The sequence below is a fragment of the Squalius cephalus genome (assembly GCF_949319135.1).
Source record: "Squalius cephalus genome assembly, chromosome: 20".
Classification (NCBI taxonomy): domain Eukaryota; kingdom Metazoa; phylum Chordata; class Actinopteri; order Cypriniformes; family Leuciscidae; genus Squalius; species Squalius cephalus.
This window is the reverse complement of record NC_137141.1, coordinates 35172359-35198833: the sequence shown is the minus strand read 5'-3', so window position 1 is coordinate 35198833 and position 26475 is coordinate 35172359. Positions and strand designations below refer to the sequence as shown.

The 26475-nt window shown below is 38.2% G+C and overlaps 1 protein-coding gene across 1 annotated transcript in view; it reads right to left on the bottom strand.

The window, feature by feature from the left end:
• Positions 1–26475, bottom strand: part of LOC307148400 (ryanodine receptor 3) — a 176833-nt gene that overhangs the window by 97425 nt on the left and 52933 nt on the right. Inside the window, exons 24-38 of the mRNA XM_079853889.1 lie at positions 26146–26229; positions 25053–25212; positions 24661–24808; positions 23396–23598; positions 22502–22676; positions 20207–20415; positions 19068–19267; positions 17654–17720; positions 16239–16399; positions 14746–14911; positions 14572–14658; positions 14107–14333; positions 13066–13519; positions 8596–8931; positions 6418–6618 (exon numbers count right to left, since the gene is read on the bottom strand). Coding sequence (XP_079710015.1) covers positions 6418–6618; positions 8596–8931; positions 13066–13519; positions 14107–14333; positions 14572–14658; positions 14746–14911; positions 16239–16399; positions 17654–17720; positions 19068–19267; positions 20207–20415; positions 22502–22676; positions 23396–23598; positions 24661–24808; positions 25053–25212; positions 26146–26229 — 2878 coding nt within the window. The remainder of the gene's footprint in view (positions 1–6417; positions 6619–8595; positions 8932–13065; positions 13520–14106; positions 14334–14571; positions 14659–14745; positions 14912–16238; positions 16400–17653; positions 17721–19067; positions 19268–20206; positions 20416–22501; positions 22677–23395; positions 23599–24660; positions 24809–25052; positions 25213–26145; positions 26230–26475) is intronic.

The window sequence follows — 26475 nt, the reverse complement described above, 5'->3', positions numbered from 1 at the left end:
TAAATAAATAGCCTAAATTAAACGTGTTTCGGCAAAACTGACCTTATCTGATAGGCTACTGTACATTATTTTCATTGTAGCCTAATAGAAAACGCATTTTGGCACATCATTTAGGCTTTTTCGTTGGTGCGCCAGCTAGGCTTATGCCTACAAAAGACAGATGAAATCTAATATGAATAATTGATCCATGTCGGTATACACAGCCTAATATTTTACACTTATAATGAAAAAATAGCCTATACAATCAAGATAGCCTATTTACTTTTTAATTATTAAATCCAGGACATGGTTAGTTAATGAAACATGGATTAAAATTAAGATACAATTAATACCAAACGAAATTCGCTTTAAAGAAGGGCTTTGTGCTTTCTGTTTGAGGTCTCTGTGAAAGTTTGAATGTTGCTCAGAGCGGTCGCAAATGGAGAACTGTCACGTAACATTGTTTTTTCCTCATAAATGCAAACACGAAAAATAAATGACAAAAGACTTTTTAAAAAAGACAAACCATCAATTTTTGGAAAAAATGTATGGATTTATAGCGTTTTGGTAAAAAAAAAAAAAATGTATGGATAACCTTCTATTTCCTTTGTTTTTAATTCTCCTTTTTTGAGTTTGTCACGTACCTCCTTCGCTGGTGTTACCATCTGATAATAACAAGCAGTCTGCATAGACTCTGCATAGGCGAGAAAATTTGACTATTTCAAAGTGTGCTTTGCAAAAAATTCCAAAAGCGATTTTTTTGGATGTAGGTATAGTCAGATAACAACATCTAACAATGTATACATATATTTTTGATTTGATTGGTTCAACCGCCCGCCACCCGCCCGAATTTAATTAAAATATTATTTTTCATCACGTCATCCGCCCGATCCGCGGTTTATCCGCGGAGTCCGCGGCTATAACCGCCAACCGCGCATCTCTAACACACACACACACACACACACACAGACACAACATATCCATCTGAACACCAGAGGGCGTCTCACACACACACACACAACATATCCATCTGAACACCAGAGGGCGTCTCACACACACACAATATATCCATCTGAACACCAGAGGGCATCTCACACCAGTGATGCGCGGGTCAATGTATAAACAACCCGCACCCGACCGACGTTTTCAACTAACCCGCCCGCAACTCGGACCGCAAAAAAAAAGAAGAAAATATTGTACCCGACCCGCTTCCTGACCCGCATTTTTTAAAAGTAGCTTCCACTCCCCAGTCTTCACCTTTTCTCTTGCCGCCTCCATCTCTACCTGCAGACTGAGCTCGTGTGTCATGGTTATTCAGCCAGTAAAGTGTAGGCCTAGAGCATGTGAGCGGAGTGGAGCGGGAGCGAGCGGATCTTGGACAGAGCTCAGAGCGGCATTTTTAAAAGGACGGAGCGTCGCCCTGTTTCCCGCTCCAATTTCGCTCCGCGCACACCACGATTCTGAAGCATGCTCAGTCAAGCCTGACTCGTCTACTGTTGATGACTGCAAGATGGATTCTATTTTCAGTCAAAATTCGGCTCAATAATGGAGTTAAAAAAGTAGGCTACTTCAAAAAGGAAAATAAGAAGTCATACAGGTGTAGCCTACTATAATATAAAACTAACTATAATGTGGTAGAAGAAAACGAATGTGATTGTGGAGACATCGTTTCAGTCAGTAAAGGTTCATTTTGGAATCTAAAAAGACACATCTCTCGAAAAAACATGCAGTGTATGTGAACACGCTGGGAAGAAAGCAAAAGGTTAGCAAATTGAATATGGTAACTTGTAACAAAGTGTAAATTAAATATAGCGTAGGCTAATATTCAAACAATTGATACAAGCCCATTTAAATTTTAATCCTGCGCTCTGCGCAAAAGTTCAGTTATAAGAATGTTGGCCTAATAGTTAATTTAGCCTACTTTTAAAACGTTTATGTATTTTTTTAAATATTTTTGTTTATATAAATTTTATTTATATTATTAGGCCCATTTATTCGTTTTATTTTACAGCAGTTTGTGTGTACAATGGATATAAGCCCATTTAAATTTTAGTGCATTGTGCAAAAGTTCACTTATCAAAATTCTGGCCTAATAAATTTACTTTAAAAAAAAAATGTATGTAGGCTATATTTTTGTTTATAATTGTTATTTATATTATTAGGCCCATTTATTCGTTTAATTTTACAGGACTTTGTGTATAGGCTATATTCCTTCTTTCTTACATAGCCTAGGCCTAATTTGTAGCCTAATTTGAAATTTTTTTAAATTTGAATTTGAATTTTTTTTTCTCTTTGAAAAATGTTGTTGTTGCTCATTAGTTCTTTAGGAGGTAAGGCTGTGGTCTAAGCTAAAAGTGATATACATGTAGATTTTTTTTCTTTTTTTGGAGCGAGCAGGGTCGATTTGAGTGGAGCGCGGAGCAAACTGCGTTGAGCGCTGAGCGATGATGAGCGGAGGAGCGGCCTGAGCTTTGAGCGGGGGAGCGGAGAGGTGAACATTTCCGTGAGCGATGAGCGGAGATTCTCACCGCCCCACTCCGCTCATATGCTCTCTAGTACTATATAAATTACAAAGGTTTAATTGGCATCTTTATTTCAAACGACCCGACCGACCGCGACCCGAATATCATTAAAAATATTTTTGGATGACTCGTAACCGCGGGTAACCGCGGGTGACCGCAGGCACCCGCTCATTTCGGATCAACCCGCGCATCACTGTCTCACACACACACACACACACACACCCCTCTGAACACCAGAGGGCGTCTCACACACACACACACACACACACACACACACACACACACACACACACACCACATATCCCTCTGAACACCAGAGGGCATCTCACACACACACACATACACATATCCCTCTGAACACCAGAGAGCGTCTCACACACACACACACACACACACACCACATATCCCTCTGAACACCAGAGGGCATCTCACACACACACACACACCCCTCTGAACACCAGAGGGCGTCTCACACACACACACACACACACACACACACACACACACCACATATCCCTCTGAACACCAGAGGGCATCTCACACACACACACATACACATATCCCTCTGAACACCAGAGAGCGTCTCACACACACACACACACACACACACCACATATCCCTCTGAACACCAGAGGGCATCTCACACACACACACACACACACACCCCTCTGAACACCAGAGGGCGTCTCACACACACACACACACACACACACACACACACACACACACACACACACACACACACACACACACACACACACACACACACACACACACACACACACACACACCACATATCCCTCTGAACACCAGAGGGCATCTCACACACACACACATACACATATCCCTCTGAACACCAGAGAGCGTCTCACACACACACACACACACACACACACACACACACCACATATCCCTCTGAACACCAGAGGGCGTCTCACACACACACACACACACACACACACACACACACACACACCACATATCCCTCTGAACACCAGAGGGCATCTCACACACACCAGTGATGCGCGGGTTGATCCGAAATGAGCGGGTGCCTGCGGTCACCCGCGGTTACCCGCGGTTACGAGTCATCCAAAAATATTTTCGGTCGGGTCGTTTGAAATAAAGATGTCAATTAAACCTTTGTAATTTATATAGTTCTAGACACAATTTTCTATGAATACGTTTTAAATTTAATTTACACTTTATTGGCTGAATAACTGGCGCGAAGATGACGCACGAGCTCAGTCTGCAGGTAGAGATGGAGGCGGCAAGAGAAAAGGTGAAGACTGGGGAGTGGAAGCTCCGCAAATACACAAATAGAAAGAGCAAAGTGTGGGAGACATTTGCCGAAATAATGAAAGATGATGACCAAAGTGCTGCCTTTGTCATGTGTAGGCTACTTCTTACGATGCTATTTACACATTTGATAACCACAAAACTGGCACGACCAACCAGGCACGGCGCCAGGATTCCAGTTTTGGATAAGCCAGACCAATTGTGGGTGGGCCTTAAATTAAAAACGTTAAATAAAATAAAAATAAAAAAACGTTATCCAATCACTGCTTAACCTAATAAAACAATATTGACTAATATAGCCTGCTGTTATATTATCTGTGCGTATACATAATATAGATTTTAATAGCTTGATGCTCTTTAAATATTGTGTTGCATTGTTAAAAGTAAATCCTCGATCGCTCTCCATGGTTCTGACCAAAGAAGAGAGCTTTGGAATCTCCATTATGCATCATACCTGGGCTGCATTTTCCGATAACATTGTCTCTTAGCGCGCTGCGATAACTTAACTAAAGGTATACTACCACTAAAGGTATATCATTGCTAGGCGTCTTCAGGGCTATCATCCACTCGTGAGGCAGAGGCGCTGAGAGGCAGAGGCGCTGACGCCCTCCTAGCAACGGCGCTGTTTTTGGTAAAACATGATTTTGACGACTTCATTAAGTTTTGTTTTATAGAAAACTCTTTTTAAAAGATTTTCGTTTTGTATAAATTGTATCTTAATTTTGATCAATGTTTTATCAATCAATTGCCCGTATTTATTAAATAAGAAGCAAATATATAGCAGACAAAATAAGGTGCCGGTACGCGGTCACTGCATGTGAACTGGAGGGCGCCGAAACTCAGCTTGTGCCTCACAGATTTGATAAATATAGGCTATATATTACAGAAAGCTTGAAATGTCTACTTTTAAACGAAAATATTCAAACCAAAATAAATAGGCTATACTCTCTGATTATGTACAGTAGGCTAATCCATATGAAATGTGCATTTCTCTCTGGCGTTCATGGCGAGTCCGCAATCTCCGCATTGTCAACTTCATCTTTGCAGCGACACAGAAAACACCAGTTTATTACTAAACAATTAAATGTCTCCTTGCTAATTTAGACACATTCATAATCATTACTTTAACCGGTTCTTTGTGGCAAGCTTTAAGCGTGCGGTCATTACGCTTATTCCTGTAGGCTAGCCTAAAAGTAATTAATTTAATATAAAGGGGCGATTTGTCCACGAATGGCTTAAATGAACAACTAGTCGACAAGAAAAAAAATTAGTCGGAGGCAGCCCTTATTCCACATATTTTCGAACCAGCAGGCCATCTGGGTTGGGCGAGCGACCGTGAGCGGAGCGGAATATTCAGAAATGCGCTCTCCGCTCACGAGCTCTGATCGGAACAAACCCGAACCACTGTCTGCTGAACTTGCGCAGAAACATCAAAATAGACATAGCCAGCTTTTTAAAATTGTTTTTAAAACTAAACATTTAGACTATTTTAGTACAAATTATGAGCTTATATTGACGATTTTTTATAATTCTTGACAAAATTAGAATATTAAGTTATATTAAGACGCTACGATGAGCATTATAGCTACTTTAAAAAAAATGCGGGTCAGGAAGCGGGTCGGGTACAATATTTTCTTTTTCGTTTTTTGCGGTCCGAGTTGCGGGCGGGTTAGTTGAAAACGTCGGTCAGGTGCGGTTTGTTTATACATTGACCCGCGCATCACTGACACACACACACATCCCTCTGAACACCAGAGGGCGTCTCACGCACACACACACACGCTCTCACACACACACACACACACACACCACATATGCCCCGCAGAAGTACGATAACACACGGCTATCGCTGTATCTGAATAAACAGAAGAGTGAAACGCTTTGATTAAACACGACTAATAAACACACGACTGCCTTATTCTGTGCCAGAAGCTCATCGTCTACAGAAGGAGGAGCTCAGCTGTCCTCATGAAGTGAGTTTGGAGGAAAAGCATGTTATTAAATGTATTTTGTTGGACAGGAGGTTCATAAATGCTTCTCGTGTTCTGAAAGATGTTTGACGTGTGTTGCTTTTTCAAAAGCGACTCAAACTCAGAGCTTTCAGAGTGAGACGCGTTTACTGAGCCGTACGTCACTGACACGCTGCACATTACTAATAATCACAGCATTTGAGATTTCATAATCGTGATAAGCCAACCATAGCAGCTACGCAAGTTTTATTATCTCTGTTTTATCTCAGGATGACCATGTTTGGAGTTTGAGCTCCAGTGTGGATCCAGCCTATGATGAAGACTTCAGATGACGCTAACTCTGAACCAACACGCACCAACGCTACAGTTTTCTAAATGTCACAATCATTTGTTAACAAACAAGTATTCATTACTTCAATGAGCTCATTGTTTCTGCATTAAATTATTACATTGTTTAAATTAATACTTTTTTCGCCAACTGTGATTTGTATATGTACATTTCTGAAATGCATAACTCAGACAGTCTCCTCTGATAACAGATCTCTCTAAACTGTAATATAGACTCATGCACTTTCTGTAAAGCTGCTTTGAAACGATGTGTATTGTGTAAAGCGCTGTACAAATAAAGGTGAGTTGAAGTGTTTGAGCACCTGTTCCTGAGGCGGAGAGCGAAACTCTTTGGTCTTCTTAGCGGTGACGGCGGCGGACATGTTGAGCGCTAGCATCAGCTCATTATAGCGGAACTTCTGGTTGAACTGCAGCTTTGAGACGAAGCTGTCGGAGAAAGACACGATGGCTTCGATGCGATGCCTCAGCTCACAGTCACAGAAGTAGTGGAGCAGCTCACACATCTGCACAACACAATCACACAACAGAACAGTACACTTACACAACATCCAGCAGACGCTTTTATCCACAGAGACTATATACACCACTAAAACCTCATACTGTAAACTTGCCACGGCAAATTATGCAGATTTTATGCTCAAAATGCTTTCGATTTTCCTCGTTTGTATGTCGATTTGGATAAATTATCTGCTACATGATTAAAGAAAAAAGAAAGAAATTAATACTATTTATCAAGGATGCATTAAACTGATCAGAAGTGGCAGTGAAGACGTTTATAATGTTTCAAAAGATTCTATTTCAAATAGATGCTGTTTTTTTAAACTTTCTTTTCTTCAAAGAATCACTGTTCTACAAATATACACTGTTTTGAAAGTTTGGGGTTGGTAAGCATTTAACAATAAAGTTATCAAAAATACATTTAAAATTGTGACGTTTTATTTATCTATGTGAATATATAGTAAAGTGTAATTTATTCCTGTGATCAAAGCTGAATGTTCTGCATTATTACTCCAGTCTTCAGTGTCACATGATCCTTCAGAAATCACTCTAATATGAGGATTTGATGATCAAGAAACTTTTGTGATTATTATTAATGTTGAAAACAGGTGTGCTGCTTCAGATTTTTACGGAAACCATCATTAATTTTATTTTTCAGGATTCTTTGAAGAATAGAAAGTTCTAAAGAACAGCATTTATTTGAAATAGAATCTTTTGAAACATTATAAACATCTTCACTGTCACTTTTGATCAGTTTAATGCATCCTTGATAAATAAAAGTATTGATTTCTTTCTTTCTTTTTTCCAAACATTAGAACGGTAGCATAAATAGTGAATTAAAAAAATTATATATAGCAGAACTAAAAATATAAATTGTGTCCATGTATGAATATACATAAAAAAAAAAAAATTAATTACATTTTAATTTTTCGTATGAATATTTTAAAAAATTGAGAATTTAAATTTAAAATTAGAATTTTTCTTATGGATGTGTTAGAGTATTAAAACAAGTCATAATAAATGCATCATTTCATAACTGAAGAACTTTGCAACATCAACAGTTCATGTTACTGAACTTAATCAACACAGAACTGAATAGATCTGAATAATGACTCTATTGTCTTCAGTCTCATATCTGATGAAGTCTGCATCATTGATTCCGTTTATTACTGTGAATCGATCTGTACTGTATAAAGCGCTGTAGAAATAAATGTTTGAGTTTGAGTCTCATATCAAGCTTTGGGCGTTCGATTAGGTCTGAGAACTGCAAGTGATTGGTTGTATGATTTTCTTGGTGTCATGTTTTGATGTTATTTTATGTTTCTATGTATTTTACTATTTATGGACAGCACTTTGGTCCATTCTAATGGTTTTGAAAGTGCTTTATAAATAAAAGTTGAGTTGAGTCATATCTGATGAAGTTTGCATCATTGATTTTGTTTATTAATTGTCTCAAACCAAAAATTATTCAGACACCAAATATAATATTTTATATTTTTTACTAGTGGGTACACAACACTATAGTTCATTTATGTAAGTGAGGAGAGCAAAATAAAGTAAACTGTGACATATTATACCCAATAATTCTTCATCCAGTAGACAGTCAGTTACTGTAAATGTATAAAGATTTAGGACCAAAACTGATTGGGACACTTTGAGCTGATCATGTTTTGCTGAAGTGTGTTTTCTTTAATTGCTAATGCTCTTTTTACACACAGACTGAACAGAATGAAGCATTGCTTGGTGATTGGTTGAGCTAAACTGGTATTATCTAATTGTGTAGTTAAATTTAACAGCTGACAGATATTCAACATAATTCATGTGTGAGACAGTCTAACAGAAGGACGGACAAAACCAGTCAAATATCAACTGAGTTCTGCTCATATTTATTACCATTTTCTAAATGATAGCGAATAAACTGATGATGTGAGAAATGTTGAAGGAGTGTGAATAAGGTTTGGTTTAAAGTCTGATGGTCTCACCTGTCGTTTGACGGACTCGGGAAGCTTCTTCTCCAACAGTCCCTTCACGAGTGTTTTCCCGTCTCGAGCCTCTTCTTCTCCGGCCTCGACCGCCTTCTCCTCGGCTCCGGTTAATCCCTCCTTCATCCCGTCCTCCTGGCGTTCCCCGAACACGTCGGGCTCGATGAGCATCAGGATCTTGTGCACGTCTCGGCTGCTCAGGACACCCATGGTGAGGAGTGTGCCGATGAGACGAAGGATGGGAACGAACTGATACTCCACGCTCCCGCCCACCGGATCCCGGATGTGATCTCCTCCACCCTGAACCGCCTCCGTCAGCATGAGGATCGCCTTCTCCTGAACAACACAGCACACTTTATTTAGGAAGCACTTTAAAACAACCGAGGTGGACCAAAGTGCTGTACAGAAAAGTTCGTTTTAATTTGCGACTTTTTGCAGTTTTATTTAATTTTGTGTTTTGTTTTTATTGTGTGGTTTTTATGTTTTAATGGTAAACCTGCCCGTTTTTACACTTTCAGCACATCCAGCGGGATCTCGGGACAAATGTAATCGCTAATTTCTGTTATGATTACTGTTATAGTTATTGTTATAATTACTGTTATTGTCATTGTTACAGTTATTGTTATAGTTACTGTTATAGTTACTGTTATAGTTACTGTTATAATCACTGTTATAGTTACTGTTATAGTTACTGTTATAATCACTGTTACTGTTATAGTTACTGTTATAGTTACTGTTATAGTTACTGTTATAATCACTGTTATAGTTACTGTTATAGTTACTGTTATAATCACTGTTACTGTTATAGTTACTGTTATAGTTACTGTTATAGTTACTGTTATAATCACTGTTATAGTTACTGTTATAGTTACTGTTATAGTTACTGTTATAATCACTGTTATAATCACTGTTATAGTTACTGTTATAGTTACTGTTATAATCACTGTTATAGTTACTGTTATAATCACTGTTATAGTTACTGTTATAGTTACTGTTATAATCACTGTTACTGTTATAGTTACTGTTATAGTTACTGTTATAGTTACTGTTATAATCACTGTTATAGTTACTGTTATAGTTACTGTTATAGTTACTGTTATAATCACTGTTATAGTTACTGTTATAGTTACTGTTACTGTTATAGTTACTGTTATAATCACTGTTATAGTTACTGTTATAATCACTGTTACTGTTATAGTTACTGTTATAGTTACTTTTATAGTTACTGTTATAATCACTGTTATAGTTACTGTTATAATCACTGTTATAGTTACTGTTATAGTTACTGTTATAATCACTGTTATAGTTACTGTTATAGTTACTGTTATAGTTACTGTTATAATCACTGTTATAGTTACTGTTATAGTTACTGTTATAGTTACTGTTATAATCACTGTTATAGTTACTGTTATAGTTACTGTTATAGTTACTGTTATAATCACTGTTATAGTTACTGTTATAGTTACTGTTACTGTTATAGTTACTGTTATAATCACTGTTATAGTTACTGTTATAATCACTGTTATAGTTACTGTTATAATCACTGTTATAGTTACTGTTATAATCACTGTTACTGTTATAGTTACTGTTATAGTCACTGTTATAGTTACTGTTATAATCACTGTTATAGTTACTGTTATAGTTACTGTTATAATCACTGTTATAGTTACTGTTATAGTTACTGTTATAGTTACTGTTATAGTTACTGTTATAATCACTGTTATAGTTACTGTTATAGTTACTGTTACTGTTATAGTTACTGTTATAGTCACTGTTATAGTTACTGTTATAGTCACTGTTATAGTTACTGTTATAATCACTGTTATAGTCACTGTTATAGTTACTGTTACTGTTATAGTTACTGTTATAATCACTGTTACTGTTATAGTCACTGTTATAGTTACTGTTATAGTTACTGTTATAATCACTGTTACTGTTATAGTTACTGTTATAGTTACTGTTATAGTTACTGTTATAATCACTGTTATAGTTACTGTTATAGTTACTGTTATAATCACTGTTATAGTTACTGTTATAGTTACTGTTACTGTTATAGTTACTGTTATAATCACTGTTATAGTTACTGTTATAATCACTGTTACTGTTATAGTTACTGTTATAGTTACTGTTATAATCAGTTATAGTTACTGTTATAGTTACTGTTATAATCACTGTTATAGTTACTGTTATAGTTACTGTTATAGTTACTGTTATAATCACTGTTATAGTTACTGTTATAGTCACTGTTATAGTTACTGTTATAATCACTGTTATAGTCACTGTTATAGTTACTGTTACTGTTATAGTTACTGTTATAATCACTGTTACTGTTATAGTCACTGTTATAGTTACTGTTATAGTTACTGTTATAATCACTGTTACTGTTATAGTTACTGTTATAGTTACTGTTATAATCACTGTTATAGTTACTGTTATAGTCACTGTTATAGTTACTGTTATAATCACTGTTATAGTCACTGTTATAGTTACTGTTACTGTTATAGTTACTGTTATAATCACTGTTACTGTTATAGTTACTGTTATAGTCACTGTTATAGTTACTGTTATAATCACTGTTATAGTTACTGTTATAGTTACTGTTATAATCACTGTTATAGTTACTGTTATAGTTACTGTTATAGTTACTGTTATAGTTACTGTTATAATCACTGTTATAGTTACTGTTATAGTTACTGTTACTGTTATAGTTACTGTTATAGTCACTGTTATAGTTACTGTTATAGTCACTGTTATAGTTACTGTTATAATCACTGTTATAGTCACTGTTATAGTTACTGTTACTGTTATAGTTACTGTTATAATCACTGTTACTGTTATAGTCACTGTTATAGTTACTGTTATAGTTACTGTTATAATCACTGTTACTGTTATAGTTACTGTTATAGTTACTGTTATAATCACTGTTATAGTTACTGTTATAGTTACTGTTATAGTTACTGTTATAATCACTGTTATAGTTACTGTTATAGTTACTGTTACTGTTATAGTTACTGTTATAATCACTGTTATAGTTACTGTTATAATCACTGTTACTGTTATAGTTACTGTTATAGTTACTGTTATAGTTACTGTTATAATCACTGTTATAGTTACTGTTATAATCACTGTTATAGTTACTGTTATAATCACTGTTATAGTTACTGTTATAATCACTGTTATAGTTACTGTTATAGTTACTGTTATAATCACTGTTATAGTTACTGTTATAGTTACTGTTATAGTTACTGTTATAGTCACTGTTATAGTTACTGTTATAGTCACTGTTATAGTTACTGTTATAATCACTGTTATAGTCACTGTTATAGTTACTGTTACTGTTATAGTTACTGTTATAATCACTGTTACTGTTATAGTCACTGTTATAGTTACTGTTATAGTTACTGTTATAATCACTGTTACTGTTATAGTTACTGTTATAGTTACTGTTATAGTTACTGTTATAATCACTGTTATAGTTACTGTTATAGTTACTGTTATAGTTACTGTTATAATCACTGTTATAGTTACTGTTATAGTTACTGTTACTGTTATAGTTACTGTTATAATCACTGTTATAGTTACTGTTATAATCACTGTTACTGTTATAGTTACTGTTATAGTTACTGTTATAGTTACTGTTATAATCACTGTTATAGTTACTGTTATAATCACTGTTATAGTTACTGTTATAGTTACTGTTATAATCACTGTTATAGTTACTGTTATAGTTACTGTTATAGTTACTGTTATAATCACTGTTATAGTTACTGTTATAGTTACTGTTATAATCACTGTTATAGTTACTGTTATAGTTACTGTTATAATCACTGTTATAGTTACTGTTATAGTTACTGTTACTGTTATAGTTACTGTTATAATCACTGTTATAGTTACTGTTATAATCACTGTTATAGTTACTGTTATAATCACTGTTATAGTTACTGTTATAATCACTGTTACTGTTATAGTTACTGTTATAGTCACTGTTATAGTTACTGTTATAATCACTGTTATAGTTACTGTTATAGTTACTGTTATAATCACTGTTATAGTTACTGTTATAGTTACTGTTATAGTTACTGTTATAATCACTGTTATAGTTACTGTTATAGTTACTGTTACTGTTATAGTTACTGTTATAGTCACTGTTATAGTTACTGTTATAGTCACTGTTATAGTTACTGTTATAATCACTGTTATAGTCACTGTTATAGTTACTGTTACTGTTATAGTTACTGTTATAATCACTGTTACTGTTATAGTCACTGTTATAGTTACTGTTATAATCACTGTTACTGTTATAGTCACTGTCACTGTTATAGTCACTGTTATAGTTACTGTTATAATCACTGTTACTGTTATAGTTACTGTTATAATCACTGTTACTGTTATAGTTACTGTTACAGTTACTGTAATAATTAAAGTTACAGTTACAGAGTAGCATGTCTGCTATCTGAAAGGGCTGTGTACCTTGAGCACGTCGAGCGGGATCTCAGGGCTGTGCAGGTGCTGCTCGCGGCGGGCGGTGATGAAGCAGGGTGGGGTTAAGTTGAGCCGGGGTTTGAGGGAGGCGCTGCGGCCGACGCCCGGCGGCTGGTGGCGTTTGGAGGCGTCAGGAAACAGTCGAATCCCGCGCGTCTCGGGCGTGACGGGGACGATGAACTCGCGGCTCATCATCAGGCGCGCGGCTCGGGCCGTCTCCAGGTGAACGCTAATGAGGACGCTGTAGAAGCCCTCGCGCAGCACGCCTGACAGGTATTGGCTGTCGATGGTGTAGAGCAGCTGTGATTGGTCGAGGTGGCTGCAGAGCGCGTGAGACACACGTGTGTTCCCGTGAGCGCACAGAGCGCAGTACAGCTGGAGTGTGTGATAGTGGAACATACGCAGATCCTCCTGCTCTGAGAGCTCCATGATGTCCACACACCTGCAATACATGAGTGAGAGAGTGAGAGTGTGTGTGTGTGTGTGTGTGTGTGTGTGTGTGTGTGTACCAGTTCTCCTCTGGTATGTGTACGGCCAGCATCTGCAGGGGTTCCACACACTGCACCATCCACCCGTGCCTGTCGCTGACTCGAGAGTGTGTGTGTATATGTGTGTATATGTGTGTATATGTGTGTGTGTGTGTGTGTGTGTGTGTGTGTGTACCGGTTCTCCTCAGGGATGTGTACGGCCAGCATCTGCAGGGGTTCCACAAACTGCACCATCCACCCGTGCCTGTCGCTGACTCGAGAGTGTGTGTGTGTGTGTGTGTGTGAGAGTGTGTGTGTGTGTGTACCGGTTCTCCTCAGGGATGTGTACGGCCAGCATCTGCAGGGGTTCCACACACTGCACCATCCACCCGTGCCTGTCGCTGACTCGAGAGTGTGTGTGTGTGTGTGTGTGTGTGTGTGTGTGTGTGTGTGTGAGAGTGTGTGTGTGTGTGTGTGTGTGTGTGTGTGTGTGTGTGTGTGTGTGTGTGTGTGTGTGTGTGTGTGTGTGTGTGTGTGTGTGAGAGTGTGTGTGTGTGTGTACCGGTTCTCCTCAGGGATGTGTACGGCCAGCATCTGCAGGGGTTCCACACATTGCACCATCCACCCGTGCCTCTCGCTGACTCGAGTCGTCTCCACCTTCAGGAAGGTGTTGGGCATTCGGCTCCACAGAACTGAGTTTATCGTCTGGACGTCCAGTCGCGGCGGACACTGAGGAACCGGGTTCTTGTGTTCGCTCTTAAAAATGGCGGATGAGATTGGCATCGCGTTCTGGAGGAGACAAGTAATACAAACTCACATTACAGTTATTATTATAATTTATATAATTATAATTACCATTTTAGTTCGTTATAGTTACTGTTACAATTACTGTTATAGTTACTGTTATAATCACCATATATAATTACCACATCATTTGAGCAGAACGCTCGAGAGCAGATCCCGTTCATTTCTCTCACAATGACTAATATGCTGGTATGAAGCTATGGGAATATGAGGATCCACGCACCTTGATTTTGGCCAGTTCAAACTGGAACAGACTTGAGCTTGTTGGCCGCACAAACACCGCAGGAAACAGTTTTGCGCTGGGCTCCACCTGCACAACAGATGTTCATTTTACACCTTTATTTACCATGTAATCTGTGTGAAGTCATGAGTCTGACGCTGCTTGAGCTGACGGTACCTGGTACGAGGTCGCAAGCTCTTTGCCGTTGACTGTGAAAGCTAACAGACCCGTGGCCAAATCAATGAGGCATCCGATCTCTAAATCCACGTTACTCCTGCTGGACGAGTGGGCGGCACTCGTGACGTCTCCACACCAAACCATGTAACAGTTACTCCTCCTCACGCTGTCACATGACACAGTGACATCAGCACATGACCCATGGCAACACAGTCAAACCAAAATGTATTCAGACACCTTCAACATTTCTCACATTATCACAGTTTATTCGCTATAGTTTAGAAAATGAACTCATTGATATTTGACTGGTTTTGTCCGTCCTTCTGTTAGACTGTCTCACACATGAATTATGTTGAATATCTGTCAGCTGTTAAATTTAACTACACAATTAGATAATACCAGTTTAGCTCAACCAATCACCAAGCAATGCTTCATTGTGTTCAGTCTGTGTGTAAAAAGAGCATTAGCAATTAAAGACAACACACTTCAGCAAAACATGATCAGCTCAAAGTGTCCCAATCATTTTTGGGCCCAATGTCACTGGTAGTCACTGTATGAAGAATATTTGGGTGTAATATGTCACAGTTTACTTTATTTTGCTCTCCTCACTTACATAAGTGAACTTTAGGGCCCTATTTTAACGATCTGAAACTCAAGTAACTTTGTGGGCGGGTCTCGGGCGCTGTTGCTATTATACCGGCAGGATAAATGACTCTTGCGCCCGACACAAATCTAAAATGTGTTGGTCTGAAGTCGCTTCATTATTCATAGGTGTGGTTTGGGCGTAACGTGAAATAAACCAATCAGAGCGACATCTCACATTCCCTTTAAGAGCAGGCGCGCTTGTTCCATGGCGGATTGCTATTATAACGGCGGATTTGCCAGGAGCGGTTCACAGCCGAGGAGACCGACGTTCTCGTCAGGGCCGTAAAACACAGAGAAGTGACATTGGGGATGGAGAAACACACCCAAATTAGCTTCGGTTAAACAGGCGTATGATAATCTGGGTAAATGTGTAAGCTAGATTTATGCCTATTCTTTCACATCTTCATGGACTGTTAATGGTTAAATGGTGTGTTAATATTTTTCCTTGTAAAAAGGTATGGTTTTCTAAAAATGAAAACTGCTGCGTCTGTGTAGATGAGAGAAGCAAAGTGTGTGTGTGTTGTGCACACGCTACATTATGGCCAAGCATGCGCCCTTAAAATAGCATCTGAATAACGCGCCACTGACTTTAGACGAGGTTTCTCCTGGTCAGTGGCGGAAGTGTTTTCTGAAACTGCAAAATAGCACCAGGGAACGTTTGCGCCGGATCACGCCTCCTCTTTTCCCTGAACCGCCCGCGGGTGCAAAATAGGAATGATACATGTGTCACTGTATTAAGTCAATTGCGCTGGGTGCAAGATAGGGCCCTTAGTGTCCTGCACACACTCAAAAATGATATCTGGTGTCTGAATAGTGTTTGGTTTGACCGTATGAGAACGAGCGCTCACCTCTCGTGCACACGACCTCGCTCGTCACCGAGGGTGACGGTCACCGTGCGGATCTTGCCGAGGTTGAAGTTGTTGCTATAGTAATGGTAGTCAGGAGTGACCCATCCGACCCACACACAGGACGGGTCTTGACCCGCGAATATCCGGACCGAGTGATAGTACTGCAGGAGAGCGACACACACGTTACTCACACTCTCAAACCTCATTCAGAGGAGAGACGAAGCCATACGAGTAAACGTGAACTGTAACTCGGAGAATATCAGTTCACACCACAACTGTAACAGTAACAAGATCACTGGAAACACTTTCAGAGACACTGACAGCCAATCAAAATCCTTCTGCTTCTGCAATTATGTTCACTGATTGATAATTACAGTTCATTTTATTTATATTTTACAGTTATCATTAAAGTTGTTACAGTTATCGTTACGATCCTCAGTTATAGTTATCATAGTTATTATTGTTTTTGATATAGCTATCATTGTTAGTTATAGTTATTGTTATATTGTTAATATAGTTATATTGATATTGTTATAGTTATTGTTATATTTATCATTACACTTATCATATTTATTTATTGTTCTAGTTATTATAGCTTTGTTAAAGTTATCGTTATAGTTATAGTTTTGTTATAGTTACAGACATTTATAGTTCTCTTCATCGCAATATTTATCATTACATTTATCATTGTTACATTTATCGCTATAGTTATTTATTATAGTTATCGTTGCAGTTATACACATTTTTATAATTATCATTATCGCTATATATATTGTTACATTTATCATTGCTATAGTTATAGTTATCATTGCAGTTAGACATTTTATAGTTATCGTTATCACTATATTTATAGTAACATTTATCTTTGTTAAAGTTATTACTATAGTTATTAAAGCTTTGTTATAGTTATAGACACTTTATATTTATCATTATCACTATATTTATCGTTACATTTATCATTGTTATAGTTATTGTTGCAGTTATACACATTTTTATAGCTCTCGTTATCGCTATATATATCATTACATTTATCACTGTTATAGTTATAGACACTTTATATTTATCATTATCACTATATTTATCGTTACATTTATCATTGTTATAGTTATAGCTATTGTTATTGTTGCAGTTACACACATTTTTATAGCTCTCGTTATCGCTATATTTATCATTACATTTATCACTGTTATAGCTATCGCTATGGTTATATTTATCGTAGCAGTTATACACATTTTTATAATTACCGTTATCGCTATATGTATCATTACATTTGTCATTAAAGTTATTATCGTTGTTTTTCTTGGTGATGACAAATGAAAAACCCAAATAAAAGAACCTAAACAAAACATCAAGAGCTTTTTATTCTTGTATGAACCATAAATCATAGGATAGGAGAAGTGCACCGCTGAACTCACTGAGGTTATGCTGCTATAGTCCGTTCTTCTGCCTTCATCCGAGTGCTTCATGGACTTCACCGGATGCCTTCAGAAACGTTCACAGCACAAACACACTTACTATCTGAAGCTCTGATAGAGATCATTGTAGACAGCAAGAGGATTCATTTCTGTTTAGAATCACTGACACTGAGAGAAAAAGCCTCGGAGAACGAACAAAATACGGCCAAAACGAAGTTCGTTTCGGGACTTGCAAGAAACGTTTGCTTAGAACACCTTAGAACTCTCATTGGTCCATGGTGATGATGCAATAAGGGGGTGTGGCTCTGAGGCTCCGCCTTCTTCCTGATGTAAATCTTCTCCGGTTCATTTCTCCTGTTCAGTCTGTCGAGGTCAGACGCCAGTAAAAACATGAACACTCTGGAGAGACACTTTATAGTAGAAACTGAGGCGACACTGACACTGTTTTTCATGTTTAAAGGGAAGGTTCACCCAAAAATTTCTTTCATCATTTACTCACCCTGATGTCATTCCAAGCCTGTAAGACCTTCGTTCATCTTCGGAATACAAATGAAGATATTTTTGATGAAATACGAGAGCTTTCTGACCCTGATAGACTGCAGCGTCATTGCCACTTTCAAGGCCCAGAAAAGTAGTAAAGACTTTGTTAAAATAGTCCGTGTGACTCCATCGGTTCAACCTTAATGTTATGAAGCGACGACAATGCTTTTTAACCTGGCGTTTGACCTCGACGGACTGAACAGGAGAAATGAACCGGAGAAGATTTACACCTCAAAGAAGGCGGAGCCTCAGAGCCACACCCACCTATTACATCATCACCACGGACCAATGAGAGTTAAGAGGTGTTCACCTGTTCTAAGTTCACATTGAGAAGCTTCAGAGCACAGAGCGTTTCCATTACGTTTACATTACCCTTCAAATTGCGCAAATTGAAATTGCGAATTGAAAATACACCCAATGGGAACATGTCAATTTCGCAAAAATTCCCATATATCGCAAAAAAAATATTACACTCGCATGAGGAGGTTTTTCAGGCAGTTCGGGAAAGGAATATTTCGCAAAACTGCAATGGAAACAGTTTTTGCGCATTTACAGTCACCTGACGTAGATGTCGCGGTGTGTTTGGATAGAAGACGAGACAGAGTTCTTTATTAAACTCATAAAAGACAAAAGTATTACGGGAATAAGGGCGAGCAGAACAGAGCAAACGGATAATTCCTAGGATAATTCCTATCCATAGGAATGAACTGAAAACACTCGCTCTGCTCCGCACCGTTATGAATGCCCGTGCGGACATGCACATTTTAGTTTTGCTTTCAAATTAGTGATTTAAAAGCTCCCGCCGGTGACACCGGTGTCACACGTCGATTAACCGGTGGGAGAATATCCTCACCGACACATCCCTATCTCTGACCTGTGTTTGACCTTGAGCGGTTCCTCCTCGTACAGGCCGTTCACACTGACGTGAGATGTGCTCCTGAAGCAGGAGTGAAACTCCACAGGCATGCTCAGTCTGCAGAACACCATCTCAGCGCTGACGTTCTGACTCCCAAACATCTTATGGCTGACCTTCAGGCAGGGCGGGCTGTCGACGGTCCCGTCGATTCTGGTGACCTGCAAACATCAGTTTCAGTTCAGCTTAGAAAAGCACATTTGTGACCCTGGATCCCAAAACCGGTCTCGAGTCGCACGGGTTTATTTGTGGCAATATCCAACAATACATTGTATGGGTCAAAATGATTGATTTTTCTTTAATGCCAAAAATCATGAGGATATTCAGTAAAGATCATGTTCCATGAAGATATTTAGTAAATTTCCTACCGTAAATATATAAAACATGTATTTCTGTGAGTGAATGCAGCACAATCGCCAACATAAATGAACAACTTTAAAGGAGGTTTTCTCAATGTTTTGATTTTTTTGCTCCTTCAGATTCCAGATTTACAATAGTTGTATATCAGACAGATATTGTCATATTCTAACAAACCATACATCAATGGAAAGCTTATTTATTCAGCTTTTATGTGATGTATAAATCTCAATTTAAAAAAATCGACCCATGTGACTGGTTTTGTGATCCATGGTTACATTTGATTAATGACGGCAACAAGGCTGACCAAAGTGCTGTACAGTACCAAATGAAAAGACCATAAGATAACAGATAAAAGGAAACAGAGAAGAACAAAATTTATAGTTTGAATTTTGAGCATTTTTATGTTTTTCTATGTGTATTGAAGCATTCCTCGCATTCCATTCATTCCTAAAGGGGTCAAACTGACCCGTGGGCGAAGGATGTGTTACTTATTTAAACTCCAACCACAAAACTCCTCAAATCCATTCCATTTTTTTTTTTGTACTCGTGGTTCAAGTGTGACAAAAGTCCTAGGATCTTGGACCCCTCTGATGAACTCTCAATAAAAAAATTGAAAAAGAGTTTCGGGGTAAAAATGACCCGAGGGAAGGATGAGCTAAAGGTCCATTTATAGCGTTCAACCAGTGGGATCCAAGAGTCACCGATCAATAATCGATCAGCAGAACGAAGCTCGTCCTCACCGCGATGTGATGATGGTCTTTCGGCACATTGAAGAAGGTGGGCAGGCGTTTGCTGAACCACATGGTGACCTCACGGTTCATGTTGACGGCGAACGGTTCGAAGCCCTCCTGCAGGCCACACATGGTGTAGTACTTAAACGTGCTGGCGTCCTTCCCAAGATTCATGCGGCCCACCTGAGAAAGACCTAAACTACAGACCGGGATGAAACCTACGAGAGAAGAGAAGCAGACAGTTTAGTTTTCAGGGGTCTTTAAAGGAGTAGTTCACTTTAAAATGAAAATTAGCCTGTGATTTACTCATCCTCAAGCCATCCTAGGTGTATATGACTTTCTTCTTTCAGACGAATACAATCAGTGTTATATTAATAAACACCCTGACGCTTCCGAGCTTTATAATGGCAGTGAATTTCAAATATTGCAACCATCAGATTCAAGCTCAAAAAAGTGCATCTATCCATGATAAAAGTGCATCTATTCATGATAAAAGTGCATCTATCCATGATAAAAGTGCATCTATTCATCATAAAAGTGCATCTATCCATCATAAAAGTGCATCTATCGATCATAAAAGTGCATCTGTCCATTATAAAAGTGCATCTATCCATCATAAAAGTGCATCTATTCATCATAAAAGTGCATCTATCCATAATAAAAGTGCATCTATCCATCATAAAAGTGCATCTATCCATCATAAAAGCGCATCTATCCATGATAAAAGTGCATCTATCCATCATAAAAGTGCATCTGTCCATCATAAAAGTGCATCTATCATGATAAAAGTGCATCTATTCATCATAAAAGTGCATCTATCCATCATAAAAGTGCATCTGTCCATTATAAAAGTGCATCTATCCATCATAAAAGTGCATCTATTCATCATAAAAGTGCATCTATCCATAATAAAAGTGCATCTATCCATCATAAAAGTGCATCTATCCATCATAAAAGCGCATCTATCCATGATAAAAGTGCATCTATCCATCATAAAAGTGCATCTGTCCATCATAAAAGTGCATCTATCCATCATAAAAGTGCATCTATTCATGATGCTCGGAAGCGTCAGGGTGTTTATTAATATAACTCAGATTGTATTCGTCTGAAAGAAGAAAGTCATATACACCTAGGATGACTTTTGGGGGAGTAAATCATGGGTTCATTTTCATTTTAAAGTGAACTACTCCTTTAAGGCATTATCAAATCAGAAGCCGCGTTTCCACTGTCTTTAGGTCTTTCTTGATCGGGCCTCGTCGGGGCTTCCTCTGGGCCAACGACCAGGGTTTTTCGGCCCGCCGAATACCTTAGTCCAAAGCGGGTCAGCTCAGCTTGAGGAGTGATCATGATCAGAGGAGTTTACCCGAGTCTGGAGACGACAGCGCCAGATGATTCCATAGCTAACATCAGCATTAAAGACTTTTAACATCATTTTAGCTCAGCTTTCAGACAGCAGCGAGTGTTCGAATACCTTCTGTTTCTGATCAAGGCAGAAATATTTATACACAATGCAAAAGACTATGCGCCCTAACCATTACCATAGTAAACATGGTAAATATAACCATTTGAAGAAATCAGACAGGCTATCACAGTCAGTTTTTATTTTATCTGTCAGTACGTCTCGTCTCTTTACACCGGACTGTTTGATATCATATTTAGCTCCGCATATGTCATAAAATAAAGCAACTCCGGTTTTTCGGGAGCTTCCTCTGTTTCTCTGACTGGAAATATAACTGTATTGGGAGAGAGTGCTAAAGCTCCTCAGGTCGTATTTCAGGTGGAAAATTTGTAGGAATGATCGTTCTTTCTAAATGTGATAAACATACTGGTCCTGTGACTACAGATAAACAGAAACAGACGCACCTGAATAAGTACGTGTGACCTCTTTCTTTTGTAAAATAACGGTAAATACCACTTTATTTCTGTGTGACTAATGTGCAGTCTTGACATAAGTTATTTTATTAGGGTCAATTAGAGTAAAACATCGACGCTTGAGTTTTAAATGTTTACGTAAACAACAAAAATGTCGACAAACTACCGCTTTTATCATGTTCGTTTTGCAATCTCGCTAGTTTCCAGGGATTTCTTTCTGATTAGTTTCTGATAAAACTTGCATTTGTTGGTGAAATGATGGGTTTGTGTGACGCTCTTCCAGAGAGGCGTGTTTCAGTGAAGCGCTACGGCCCGACGGTGGAAACGCAGTGTGGTTTCGGGCTCGGTGCTCCAGGTTCGAGGCTATTGGCCCCGCCCGCCCCGCATTGACCCGACAGTGGAAAAGCGGCTGGAGATTATGTTCTCTCTAACCGTCCTCAATGTCAAAGTCGGCGAAACACAGCTCAGAGCCCTTGTTGGTGATCAGGATTTCTCCGTTCAGGGTGAAGATCATGGATTTGTCTTCCATGTTGATCATACAACCCACGACGTCCCCCGAGTGCCAGCAGCGGCCGAAGAGACGACTGCCCATGTGGAGCCGGTGACCCTGTGAGAGATCAGAGATCAGAAACCGTTTGTAGCGACAATGACCTTCCTGTCACTTAGAGGTATTGTAGGATTATTTCTGACGCGTGAGATCCACACAAGACGCTTCCAGTCCAGCACTGCATTCATCCCTTTACATGTCACAGTTCCGATGCCAAAACACATTGTAATCCACAAGTTTGCATGTCCACATACGATCCTGACACGCTCAGAAATAGTTTGCTTCCCTCATTAGTTACACCTGTCTTCACTTCTCTCTGGCTACCGATATACCCATTAAACCCACACTCGCCCCAGTGTCCAACAGTGGAACTACAACATATTATAGATAGAGCATAATGGCTCTTACACCGTTAGTCTGATGACCCTGTTGTTGTTGTGCGGATGAACAGCCAGAACACATTAGGGGTTTTCTGTTAGAACGGTGTTGTGTTAGCGGCCCCTAAGTTAATAACTAATGATCTTTGCAATGGAAGTGAATCAATCATAACTTACTTTATCTGGACAATAACTTTATTCTAGATCTGCTGCAAAGCCTAAACAATATCTGTTACTGTAATCTCCTATTATCTCTGTAAAGCTGCTTTGAAACATCTATATTGTTAAAGCGCCGCATAAATGAAGGAGACTTGACTTGACCCCGTGAGAGATCAGAAACCGCTCTAAAACGCTGATCCGGTTCTGCACAGGTCTGAACGGCTCCAGCGTTTCCTCACTCACCCGATGGCCATCGAACACATAGGCCTGGTCATCGGTTCCCAGCTCCAGGTCGGGTTTGCAGCCGGGTCGAGCCCAGCCCACACGCATGTCTCCGCCCGTCACCACCTCGAACTCGAAATACCACTTCCCCGTCTTCACCGCGTACGTTCGCTCCACACGGAAGAAGCGGATCTTATCGATGCTCAACCTCTCCACCACGTGCCCTGCCGAGAGGAGGACCGTGAGAGACCCGGACACCAGTACAAAAACTACCATTATCATCTGCTATAAATGTCCTTTTCTAACCCTAACAAACAAGTATTCATTACTTCAATGAGCTCATTGTTTCTGCTTTAAATAGAAAATTAAAAAATGACTAATTATAAATATTCCCTACCATGTTTTTTTTCATTTACATATCTGCAGTAAACAGTGCTAGTCATCACTAGCTAGTGTCCTGCTGTCAGAGAAACACCATGTGTCCACATATCACATCAGATTTATCTTTATCATAGCTTGTGACAGTAAGTTCTGGTAATTAAACTATAAAAGAAAAATTATCTTTTAGCTTGTTAGTATGGAATGCCAAAGCTGCCAAAATAAAAAATAACTAAATACAAAAACAAACATACAAACATACAAAGAATAATAAATAAATAAATAAACAAACAAACAAAGGAATGTAAAAAAAAAGGAATAAATTAATGAATAAACATAAAATAAATAAATAATTAACAAAAAACATAAAAAATAAATACACAAAGAAAATTTAAAAAAATCAAATAAATAAGTAAATAAATAAACAGAAATGTAAAAAACTACAATAAATAAATATACAAAGGAATGTAAAAAACTCAAATAATTGTACAAAGAAATGTAAATAAAAGGCATAAAGAAAAGTAAAATAAATAAATGTAAACAAACAAAAATAAATTACACAAAGAAATGTAAAAAAACTAATAAATACACAAAGAAAATGTAAAGAATAAAAATGAATACATAAATGAATACATAAACAGAAATGTAAAATAAATAAATAAATATACAAAGAAATGTAAAAATAATAATAAAAATAATAAATGTAAAAAAATAAAATACACAATATACAAATAAAAATAAAAATAAAATATTGAGACCAAAGTTGTTAGAAGATAAGCAGCATTCAACGTAATGAAAAGTTCCATATTTTTGGGATTATTTCTAATTAACTGAGACGATTTTTGTGAAACGATGGCTTATGATTAGTGATTTAGGAAGGAGTGCAGTGGTGTTCTCTCGTTCCTCACCCCCGTCCTGGTCGGGCGGCTCCACGTTGTATCCGTATCCGATCAGCGTGCGGATGGCTTCCCGGAGGCTGTCGCGGTTCGACTTCTTCGTGCGCTCGTCGAGTAAAGCATACGGCACCAGACGAGGGTTACGCTTGCTCTTCACATCCTAGACAGAGAGAGAGAGAGAGAGAGAGAGAGAGATGCGCTGTCATTGGCTCTGAGGGAAAAACACCAGAGACTGCGATTTGTTCCGATTGGACGCTCAATGCTTCAAGCTAATTGAGGAATTAATTGGCCGTTTGTCTTCATCATGAGGCCTTTGCGAAAGTGATGTTTAATTGTGAGGCTGTTCCACAGGGACACAGGGGAAACGGCTGCTTTGATATCCCAGAATGCTCTGGGCTTCTCACCTGCTGTATGCCGTAGGTCCAGCCCTGTTTGATCCGGTCTTTGGCCCAGACGTTGTGAGCGTTTTCGGCCAGTTTGTCCACCAGCAGCTCCTGAGCGTTGCTCAGTTTGACATCAGTCAGATCCAGCGGTGTGGGTTTATATCCGTTAGACATCATGTAGCTGAAGAGAACACACACACACACACACACACACACACACACACACACAGCCTTCTAGGTAACATTTACAGTGATAGAAATGAGCTGCGAAATCACACTCATTCACCAGTTCAAGAAATCTGAGGCTGTAAAGAAGGGTTATTGTTGTTAACTAAAACTGTTAATAACATGTTTATTAATTGAAATAAAGTTGAAATAAAATGAAATATAAATATTTGATTGAAAAAATAACTTGCATTAAACTAAAATTAGAAGTGCTGTCTTGGTTGAAGATCTAAAATCACTGCACTGGAAATAAATAACTAAATCTGAAATAAAGATTAAACCTAGTGATTTAAAAAATAAAAGAAATAATAAAAATTCAAATAAAACAAATTCAAATGAAAACTGAAAATATAAAATTAAAAGTTAATTAAAAATATTAATAAAAATTATAATAGTATATAAATAAAACTAAAATATCACTGTTGTAAAGAATGGTTATTACAGTTAACTAAAATGATTAAAAACATTTTTCTTAATTTAAATAAAGCTGAAATAAAACAAATATTAAATTAAAAGAACTAAGCAGTAAAATTACTAACTGCACTGGAAATTAATGAATTAATTCATAAAAAAACAAAATACACATTAAAATAAAATGAAAATACTGAAAATATGAAAGCTGATCAAACTATTGATAAAAACTGTATCAGTATATAAATAATAGTAAAATAAGGCTGTTGTAAAGACGAAAGAGTAATGTTATTAAACATTCTCTATAAATATAAGCAGATAATCTGCGATGATGGATATGAATCAGCTTCATGTAAGAGACTGTCATTGTGCACAGAGCTTTATAGGCTGGAATGAACGTGATGTTCTGAGACGAGCATCTGGTGCGGCGGCGCACCATCTGTGGCCTGCGATGTCTCATACATCACTTCACACTCACTTCTTCGGGAGTTTGAGTTTTTTCAACTCCTCTTCAGCGTTGACTTTCACCTGGACCACATGACAACCCAAAGCCAGAAGAGTCCTGAAACACACAGAAAACACAACATGCCGCATAAAAACTGCACGGGGACATGTGAGAGGTGTTTGCAATCACAGAGCAAGAGCGTAAGTGGTTGCCAGGGTGTTGCTATGAGGTTTTTTGCAGGTCCAAGTCAAACGAGTGGTTGCCAGGGCGTTGCTAAGTGCTTGCTACATGGTTGCTATGTGGTTTCTTGGAGGTCCAAGTCAATCGAGTGGTTGCCAGGGCATTGCTTTGTGGTTGCTAGGG